General features: G+C 46.6%; 1 protein-coding gene across 1 annotated transcript; it reads right to left on the reverse strand.

The window, feature by feature from the left end:
• Positions 1–7,183: 7,183 nt before the first annotated feature.
• On the reverse strand, positions 7,184–8,083 carry LOC112164147. Its single transcript, XM_024300383.1, has one exon. It carries the CDS (start codon positions 8,081–8,083, stop codon positions 7,184–7,186), a length of 900 nt encoding a protein of 299 aa, XP_024156151.1.
• Between the last annotated feature and the right edge of the window lie 2,847 nt (positions 8,084–10,930).

The raw sequence follows: 10,930 nt of genomic DNA on the forward strand, positions 1-10,930 counted from the left end.
CTAATGCGTTGTTGAATCCCGTGCTTCCACAGTCCGATGAGATTTGGGGGTTCTATGTAAGAAGGTCGGGAGCTGATGCGGGGACTCTCTAATCTCATTTAATTGAGTCCTTATGTGTGCCAAACGTGGGATGAGTCTTATTTTCTTACATAAGTTACTCCAATCCAGTCCAGTCCCATGTAACAAACATAGCCTAGGAGTTTTACTTAAGAGGCGTACTTTTTTCTCAAGTGTTTTTATATGGTTTAAGAGAATAGTTTATTTAGAGTTTCAGTGTAGTAGTTTTTCTTCTAGGAAAACCTTCTCGTTAAAGGATTTTAACAATATTTTCAGTGATGTTGGTAGAAATAAGTATCTGCAGAATGGATCTATGTACTCATTTATTCTTTTCGTTTTCATGTCAACATTCCAATACAAAGTATATATTAGTCCCGACTCATGATTCATGAAAATCTAACATAAGTTTGATATAATTAATTGAATAATTTTTCTCTTTTTTCTTCTCTGAATTATTATTCATTATCTTCTTTCAATTCAATCATACTATGATAAAAAGCATGCGCAATCGTATTAAAAAAAGAGTATAACCATGTTGTTATATAAGCTGCTTGAATATTAATATATACATGATATATATGCATGCAGTTGCAGTACCATATCTTGCGGCTCCATCAGTGGTACCACCTCTAAGTGCCGGTTATGCTACAGATGATATTTCTCAGGGGTCTGCAGGTAAAACCGTTGACCCGGAGAAGAAGGAAGACAAAAAAGCAGGCTGCTGCTGTCGCGCTATCAAGTGCATCTTGTGCTGCGGGGTGCAGCACTGCTTGTGCTACATGTTAGGCGCCATGTTAGGTTGCTCATGAACCCCAACCGAATGAACGGCGTACGTCCGTTCATTATGTTGAAAATAATAGTTTGTGCTTCTATTATCATATTATAATGTTCAGTTCTTATTCTCGATCGTCTGATCATTGTACAATTAATCGATCATCCTTGTTCTGAGTTGATCATGATCGATGATTCGATTAATTGATGTCCTTTCTTTCTCATTTAAGTTATTAACTTGTTATTATGTTCAGTTCTTATTCTCGTGTGATCATTGTACAATTAATCGATCATCCTTGTTATGAGTTGATCATGATCGATGATTCAATTTGATGTCCTTTCTTTTCTCATTTAAGTTATCAACTTGTTATCGCAATTACTTTGTATAAATATTGATGAGTCTACAAAATAATTCTTACATCAAGATCTACGTACTTCCATCCATTATTGTTACTTCCTGCTTTTCTTTTCTATTGGCATGCCTTCTGCAATCAATAAGCATACTCAGAAGGATGCTATCATTCTTCAGTTTGAATATATAAATCAAGGCCACGATAAAACAAGTACTAGCTGTTAATTAAGCGTAAGATCGAGCAACAGTATAGTCTGTGTCTTAGACTTTGGCCACTGCGCATGAAACTGTTTGACGCGAAAATCCAGTACGGTACAAACTGTCTCTTTTGAATGCGCGAGCGTGTCAGCACCGTGGGTTGCAGTCGTCGGGGCGTCCCTTGACCTGACTTCTTCTCAAACGATGTGGACGAGGAGAGCACCAACCTCGTCACAAGGTTCTTTTCCCTGCCTTCCGGAAAAGGACTTCTTGCCTTACTGGTAAGGGCTTTGGTTGTGATCTCTTCGCGTCGTCGAATCGATACTCAACGTTGTAGGTTAAGCAGAGCAATCACTGGGAAGTTTGGAGAAAGCACAGGGTTTGCTAAAGAGTGACTTTAGCTTCGCCGGGGTTGCGAGGGCGTTACCCTTGCTTCGCTGGTAGTATCGGTGGCAGTAGCACTAATAGTCGGCTCTTGGAGAGACTAGGACTAGAAGCACGGTTGCCGGGTTGGTTTGGTGGCGCTGACAGTCGGCTCTCGAGGAGATTGGGACTGGAACGTGGCCACCGGTAAGACAGGTTGCTCCGGGGAGGTTTTGATAATCGTAGAGATTAATTGGAGAGAGTTGGCTGTCTTTGATTTGTCCTTGAAACCCGGTATTTATACCTAGGGTTTCTACTGTTCCTTGTCATAGAAGGATTATTGATTGAAGTTTCCTATTCAATCTCCGCTACCTGACTCCAATAAGGGCTCGTTTCCCTTATGGGTTTCAGAATGGGCGAAGCTGTAACCCAATTCCAAGTAGACTTATTTTTGGGCCGCAGGTATCGGCCTGCTATGCTAACTCCACTAAAGGATCTTGCCAAAATTGCTTTTGGCCTCAAACATTGCCCCCCAGACCCCGAAATCGGGCCCGCGAGAATGTAACTGATTGAAGGGGACTAAAACGACATGTCTGATGACCGAAACGATATCATTAATGAGGGTTGCCTCTATTCGCTTGGCAAAATGTCTTTTCGTCGCATCGTTTCCCTCACAAAATATTTTATTTAAATCCCGCAGCCACTCCAAACCTGTCACATCAGAAACTCTTTCAGTCTCCTAAAACCCAGAAACTCTTTTGTCCCAAACAATCTTCCTTACAGAAACCCAGAAATGGCTCTTCCAAAGAAAATAGTTATCGATCAGGAGGAAGAACTCAACGAGAAAGCTGCTCGCTCTTGGGGAACCGGAATCGGTGCCCGCTGTCGTATCCACACCAATATTCAGAGACCACTGCTTCTTAGGCTCCCAAATCAACATTTCGGACTGGGCCCGGCACCGCGAGACTCCATTCCAGCCGACGTTATCGCCCTCTATGGCCTACCCATCCGTCGATCCATTCCGGTCCTCCGAAGGACCCCTGGAGATTTTAGCAGTTGGGGTGCGCAAAAACATCGAGCGAAAATAGGGCACTGGCCATCCTCGATCAACGCGGCGGAGCTTTCTTGGTATCAAGAAGCGCGAGCGCGAGATCTGGCTCGCTGGAACGCAGCAGGTATTACCCAAACTATTGATTTATGCTTTCGCCTTCCTCGCGGTGGCAATCACTCGCCACTCGCTGCCTTCCTTTGCTTTTGGAATACTGCCACCAACACCTTTGATTTCCGATTTGGCCAAATGAGTATTACATTATTGGATATTCTTACCATTACTGGATTGCCCATCGATGGTGAGCCCTATCTGCATGGCCAATTCGATTCTGACAACTTCTCATCAACCATGGCCCAAACTGGTTGCGGCGTTCATAACAGCTCCTATCCGCGGTGGCTGGCCTATTACCACAAAGAACACAATGTGACTGGTGGCATTGCTTTTCTGGAGTATTGGCTCTACAAGTTCATCTTCTGTATCTCCGCCAATAAGCTCACTGGTCCTTGGACTTTCCTGGCCACAGCCCTCTACAACGGCCGCCGCGTGGGGCTAGGACAACCAGTGTTGGGTGCCCTCTACCGTACTCTATACCAGGCCACCATGCATCCTTTCGAGACTAGCATTTCTGGCCCTTTTTGGATCCTTGATTTCTGGATTCAAACTTACTTTCCATTCTTCCGCCGCGACGATATTTCACTGCTACCACCGGCTGATGCCCTTCTTGGTCAATGGCTTTGTCGCTAGGCGAGGTACACATCCCCACCCTATTCTGAGTGTTTTTCATATTTGTACCTCCTGCACGAAATGCCTTACTGCGATTTAGTACTCAATAGGAGATTCCCCACTCCTCTTGAAAATGGGTTCCTTCCTGGGGCCCCTAATTATAGTGATCGCGCGCGCTTGGATTTTTGCTGCGCGATCTCTTGTTAAGACATTAGACTTACTGCTGATGAACTCAGTTATGAGCTTTATGCTCCCAACCACTTCGCTCGCCAGTTTGGTCTTATCCAACTAGTGCCATTCCCCCTCTATGATGCTTGGAACTACAACACTTCTTGGCACAGAATTGGCCCCTTGACTGGGCCTCCGCCAGCACAAAGCATGCTTGTACTGGTTGATCTCCCTGACTGGGCTAATAACATCGTCCCCATGGATGGGACTGCTGAAGATTATGATCAATAGTGGTCAGAAGTTTCCGTCAACTGCTGGAGACAAAGGGATGACGAGCTCTTCTAGACCATTTTTGAAGAGCTGAGATATCCTTATGATGCTGATACCGAGTTACTTGCTCGCTTTCTTGAAGATGAGGCGCGACCTCCCCTACATGAACAGGCTCCGCAACTCGCGCGAGCCCCGCACCCGGTCCAGGCTGGGATTGTCATTCGTGAGCCTCCCCAAGAGGTAATCGTCTTATATTTGTTAGTTTATGTCTGCTTTTCCATTTTAACTCACACTTTGTTGCATCAGGGAAGTATGCCACCCTCTGGTGGTCGTGCAGTTAATGCTTCTTCGGCCACTGGTCAGGCCGAGAAGAAGAAAGCGATAGCGACGAAGCCTGAAGTCGAAGACTCTTCCTCTAACGATGATGACCCACAAACAGTAAGGCTCTTGTCTTAAAATCTCAGAATTCTGATATCTTCTTCGAAGCTTATTTTGACTTTACTTCAATCCTGACAGATTGCTGCCGCTTTAGCCCGCAAATGCAGTTGCGATGATCCCCGGACTGATCCATGGGCAGAAGATGAACCAGTCGCTAATCGACTGGTAATACTCATCTAAAATGAGCCATGACATTTTGTTTTGTTATGTATGACTCTATAACGCTCCTCCTCTGCAGGTTCGTCGTAGGTCATCAAGGCAAGTTGGGGAAGGATCCTCCGCTGCTGGCGAAGGTGTATCTGGTTCCCAAGTCCAAGAGCCAAATGGTTCTAATAATCCTCCCTCTCCAACTGCAAACAATATGCAGTTGGTTCTGGTCCCAATACAGGTTATAGATGACAGCTCGCCTGAGGTTGAAGAAAGGATGTCGCTCCCAGACACCTCCCACTAGCAACCAACTGCATCCCTCCTTCTGGGACAGGCAGCACCTGATTCAGTTCCAGGGTCCGGTGAGATTGCCCAGGAACCTGTGCCAACAACAATTCTTCGCGAGCCACCTGTTGAAGAGGTACCTCTCTTAACAAAATGTTTTATCATTAACCCCTGGCTTGGTTATTCTGACAATGCCTCCTTCTAGGACCCAAATGCTATTCCAAACGAGGAAGCGGCTGTCATAGCAGGAGAGATAGTGGCCGAGACTCCTGCTGAACCTGTCCTCGATGTGGTTGGTCAGGAGCCTGCCCCCAAGCCCTTGAAGCCGGGAGAGTAGGGGAAAACCCTGAGCCATTGCCAGAGGCAGTACCTGTTGCGGAGCCTGTCGCTGAGCAACCGCCTCCGTCCACTTTAGAATGGCTAGCTCATGTGCTCGAAGTGACCCTTCCTGGGGTCGTAGATGATGCCAGAGAAGGCCTTCGTCGCCTTCTGGGCCCTGATATCCTGATTCCTGGCGCGCCCGCGAAAGTTTTGGAGTATCTGAGGGTACTTCTCTGCGAGGGGGCTATCACTGCAACCCAATTTCAAAAGGTTGACCAGCTGCTGCAGGATCTTCCCCAAGGGCTCAATGAGAGGGCAGTCGTGACCGTGCAATCCAGGCAGACTGAAACACACTACCAGACTCTTGCTCAACAGACGGATACTGCGCGTGATTTCTTGGGTGACCTGGCTAATCTCATCAGGGATCTGACTCTCAAGAGAAACCACCTGCGGACCCAGATCCAGGATCTTCAGGCCTAATTAACTGATGTGACGGCTAGGCTTGCCCATGCGAAACCTCAATTGGAGCAGCCCTTTGCCGCTTTTGAGGCGCTGACCCAAGACCTGGCCCAAGCTCATGTAGCAGCCCAACAGGCCGCACAAGCTGCCGCTGATGCTAGCTTTCGCCTGGATGAACTTTTCCTCCACTTAACTCATGCAGGCCGGGGACTTTTAGGCCTCTGATATTAGGCCCATTAATTTGTATGAACAATATTACTACCAATAAATTAATTATTTATCCCACTTTGTTGGCCCAAATTTCTTTTATCTCGTAGGCAATAGCTCTGTTCAATTCTTACTTTAACTGCACAAAAACAGTTTCAAAAAGACAATCTTGAAAAGGAGCAGTTACCTCCTTGGAGACCGCTCTCTCGTCCACGCGTATTCAATTCCGTTTATTTCCGAGATATCAGCATTGAATTCTATTGATATTCCCATTGATGGAGTTGAAACATCTTCAACTGCCCATATCCAAGGGTTGAGGCCACTGAGGCAGGCCTCTATAAATATCAATACTTTGGAAAGATGAAAACTTACGCAAACATAGCTTACCCAGAAATGACCTTGCAAGCCTTTCTCCTCTTCCTTCTATTTCTCAAATCTTCTCCATACGATCTCGCCCTCAGCCTCTAGATCTTAGGCTTTATGGCTTAATCTCACTGCCTGGGTAGGACTCATGGCCTAATCTCAGGCAACCTCATTTCTTTGGTCTATGAAAGCCTGGATGGAACATCCTAGGTTTTGGGTAGGTTGAAGAACACGAGGAGCTCCTAACGCGGGGCATCACATGCTGGGGAGTCCCTCTCCTCAGATTTCTCTGCGCGGAGCAAAGCGAAGAAGGGCGAAAGGCCACTCGAGGTCGATCGTTCTTCTTCCGCTGCCTACCTCCGGGGTCTGATGAGCCGACTTCTGTTTTCCCCCTGGAGGTAGGTGAGGCAACTGGGTCGCACTCCAGCGTTGATTCTATCTCCATCCCAGAGGAAAACCAACTGGAAGGGTTGCGATGGATTATTTCCTTCCCTCTTCTTCCAGTACAAATGATAGCAGCTGCGACTCAGATTAGAGGAGGGTGAAGAGAGGAAGAGTAAGAGTGAATATCTCATCAACCCTTCTTGCCGCAAGATCCGGAAGATCATAGAAGATATGAACCCTTATTAGTTGTTTTAGCCACTTTCTGGCTTTATATATCGTTAATGTAATTTTCTCGAACACATTGTCTTGCTTTTGGCCGCAAAGCCACTTCATGAATGAAAGATTTGAAATTTTCTTATTTGCTAAAAACAATATGATATCATAAGGCCTCTGGTATAGGCCCTTACACACATTCCTAACACATATTGTCAAGGATATTGAACGAAAATGTACAAAAAATTTTCCAGGTGAATAAAAAATAATGGCTACTGTAAAAACAATGGCCACTATAAAGGCCTTTATGTATAGAGTGTTGCCCCCCTAGTGTTCGTAGGTGGAGCGAAGACAGGTGAACAAGGCCACAATGAAAAGGCCTAATTACAAGGGATGAGGTGAGCCAAGGGACACTATGTTTGCCCCCCTGTCCTTGCAACGGAAGAATATGGGGGATCTTCAAATTCCCAAACGCTGGGGTAGTATTTCTTTAAGAACCAGCCATTGATAGGGTTGCAGTGGAGGTCGCCATCCAAATCTTTGAGGTGAAAAGCCCCACGTTCCAGAATTCTATGAATCACAAAGGGCCCTTCCCAGCGTGGGGTCCATTTACCACGACCGGTCAACTTCTCACCAAATGGAAGGACTACCTTCCAAACGAGCTCGCCCTCTTTATAACTGTGGCCGCGAGTTCTCTTATCGTAGGCGCGAGCGATGCGTTGCTTCTCCATCACTAAGTTGTCCAAAGCCTCTAAGCACTGTCCGCTAAGGTCTTCGTGCTCCTGCCACATGGCCTGGACGTAGTCATCACCAATCAAATGATGTTGATCTTGGACGCATAGGGAGTGAACATTGATCTCCAAAGGTAAAACCGCGTCGTGACCAAACATGAGTGCATAGGGCGTTGTGGCAGTAGGAGTTCGCTTTAAAGTGCGATAAGCCCATAACGTTTCATACAATGTCTCGTGCCTTTGGCGAGGGTTTTCAACAAGCATCTTCTTCAGTAGGGTAATGATAATCTTGTTACTGGCCTCTGCTTGACCATTAGACTGAGCGTAATAAGGTGTGCAGTGGAGAAACTGGATGCCGAAGTTGTTGACTAGCTGCTCCACATCACCACCTATAAATGCTGCCCCCCTGTCCGATACTAACACCTCAGGGATGCCGAACCTGCATATAATATTTCGAAAGATGAATTGGCGAATGGTTGCTCCAGAGGCCTCCTTCAAAGGTTCAGCCTCCACCCATTTAGTGAAGAAATCCGTAGCGACGATGATGAACTTGTGTTGGAGTGACGAATGGGGATGAATCATGCCAATCAAGTCCAATGCCCAGCCTCGCACAGGCCAAGGTTTAATAATAGGCTGCATGGGAATATTGGGAATATGCTGAACTGGTCCATGAGCCTGGCAATCCTGACAGCCTTTCGCTAACGTGATACAGTCTTTCAAAATGCTGGGCCAATAATACCCATGTCGCCTGATGAGCCAACACATCTTTGGACCCGCTTGATGGGCTCCACATATGCCGGCATGTGCTTCTCGCATCAAACGCTTCTCAACCCGGCCAAACACACAACGGAAGTCTAAGCCATCTTTGCCACGTCGGCGTAGCTCATCGCCTCTGAGGAAGTAATTTAAGGCAAGAAAACGAGTCTTCCTATCTGCAGCGGAGTCTGGTTGCTTTAGGTAAGCAATCAAAGGGATGCGCCAGTCTATATCAATAGGTTCGAGGACCTCGACGACTGGATCGTCCTACGGGTCAGGTCGCGCGAGCCAAGAAGGCAGCGTGCGTCGTTCAACTTTCAGGATTCGCTAGCGAACCCCATATTTCAAAGTAATGCCTGTAGCCAGTTGACCAAGTTCGTTGGCCGCAAAGTTGCGCTTGCGAGGAATATATTCCAAATCCACGTCATTAAATTGATCCAGAAGTTCAATGGCGTGTTTCAAATATGGTACAAGCAAGCAGCTCACACACCTGTACTTCTCTTGAAGTTGATTTATGACAAGCAAAGAATCACCGCGTACTTGGACATCTCTTTCTCCTAGCTCCAGTAACACTTCTAGGCCAATAATGAGGGCCTCATACTCTGCTTGATTATTGGTGCACTTAAACTCCAATTGGAAAGAATAAGAAAAACGATCGCCCGCTGGGTTTTCCAGAACAATCCTTTCCCCTGCTAGTGTTTCTGTTTTTGAGCCATCAAAAAATAATATCCAGGGTTGAAGGGAGATTGTGGCTTGATACCAAATAGCATATTCTGGAATGCGCGCCAAATCTGGTTGAGTTATGGTTGCGGTCGCGATCTCTAACTCTTTCACTGTGGGGACATCCAACATAGGGTGATGTGCTAGAAAGTCTACGATGGCTTGTCCCTTCACTGCTTTCTGTGGAATGTATTGTAGCAAGAATTCGGATAAGGCTAGTACCTACTTGCCAATACGACCTCACATAATAGGTCACGACAACATGTACTTAACCAGGTCGGTTTGAGCGATAATGCAAGTGGTAAAGGATAACATGTAGTGTCGCAACTTACATGCTGAGAAGTACAATGTAAGACACAATTTTTCCATGGGAGTATACCTGGTTTCGCAATCCGTCAGTGTCCTACTGAGGTAAAAAATGGCATGCTCGACACCTTCCTCATCATCCTGGGTGAGTAGGCTGCCAATGGACGCCTCAGCTGCTGAAATATACAGCTTTAATGGAAATCCAGCTCTAGGTGGAACGAGTACTGGTGGGCTCGCCAGATAGGCCTTAATTTTGTCAAAAGCCTCTTGGTGTTGAGGTTCCCACACAAACTCATTCTATCCTTGTAGTCTTAGTAGTAGGGAAAAAGGCTGGATTTTACCTGCAGAGTTAGATATGAAACGTCTCAGGAAGTTGATCTTACCCAGTAATCGTTGTAACTCTTTCTTTGTGCGCGGGGAAGAGGCGTTGATGATTGCGCTTACCTTATCCTCAGGGACCTCAATACCCCTTTGATGGACGATGAAGCCCAGAAAATCTCTTGCTTGAACTCCGAAAACGCACTTGGAGGGGTTCATCTTGAGCTTGTGCAGCCGCATTCGCTCGAAGACTTTCCTGAGATCTTTGATGTGATCCCCGCGTTGCTTGGACTTGACGACCATGTCATCAATGTAAACCTCTAAAATCTTCCCCAGGATGTCGTGGAAAATCAGGTTCATGGCTCTCTGATACGTTGCCCCAGCATTCTTCAGTTTAAAAGGCATAACCACGTATTCAAAAACACCCGCGAACCCTGGACAAACGAACTAGGTTTTGTGTCTGTCTTCCTCCGCAACCGGAATTTGGTCATACCCAGCAATTTCGTCCATGAAGGATAGCAATTCATGTCCTGCCACTGCATCTACCAACATATCCGTGACGGGCTTGGGGTAGACGTCTTTAGGCGTAGCGACATTAAGGTCTCTGTAGTCCACGCAGACCCTCATCTTACCATTCTTCTTACGGATTGGCACGATATTGGACAGCCACTGATTGTATTTGGCCACCCGAATGATGCCTGACCTGTGCATCTTTTCAACTTCTTCTTTGACCAGAACTTGGGTCTCGGAGTTCATTCTTCGATGCTCTTGCTTCACAGGCCTCTTGTCAGGGAGTGTTGGTAGTTGATGGCAAACCAAGTCCGGTGACAGGCCGGGCATGTCTTCATATTTCTCCGCGAAGCAGTCTTTGAACTCCAGTAATAAATCAATGAGCCTCTGTTTCTCGTTAGGCTCTAAGTAAGCACTGATAGCCACTTCCATAGGTTCAGCTGCTGTTCCAAGATTGACTTTCTCTGTAGGATCTCTGACCTTTGGAGGGGTGTCATCCAGCGCTGCTGGAGCCAGCTGAATTTCTTCTTCGTCTTCTTTTCCTTGGTCAGAGAATTCCTCGTTGACAATTTCCAGGTACGAGGATAGTCTTTCGTACAGCGAGTGGAAGGCCTCTATCCCTTCCTCTGGAAGGTCGTAATCCATTAATCGTTTAAGGGTTTGGGCACAGCGTGGCCAGGCCTTTCCAAGCCTTCTTTTGCGAGCGTAAGCCCCTACTGTGCCAATTCAGAGGCCGTCACCCCTGTGGGGCGGCCTTTGTCATCGATGCCACTGACTTGCAATGGAGTAATTGGCTCTAAGTAGTACCTGGCATCTACA

The sequence above is a fragment of the Rosa chinensis genome, chromosome 5 (assembly GCF_002994745.2).
Source record: "Rosa chinensis cultivar Old Blush chromosome 5, RchiOBHm-V2, whole genome shotgun sequence".
In the NCBI taxonomy this organism is placed as follows: domain Eukaryota; kingdom Viridiplantae; phylum Streptophyta; class Magnoliopsida; order Rosales; family Rosaceae; genus Rosa; species Rosa chinensis.

Bases quoted from the DNA above. Each gene is read 5' to 3' on its own strand.
- LOC112164147 (XM_024300383.1), bottom strand. From the start codon at position 8,083: ATGATTCATCCCCATTCGTCACTCCAACACAAGTTCATCATCGTCGCT.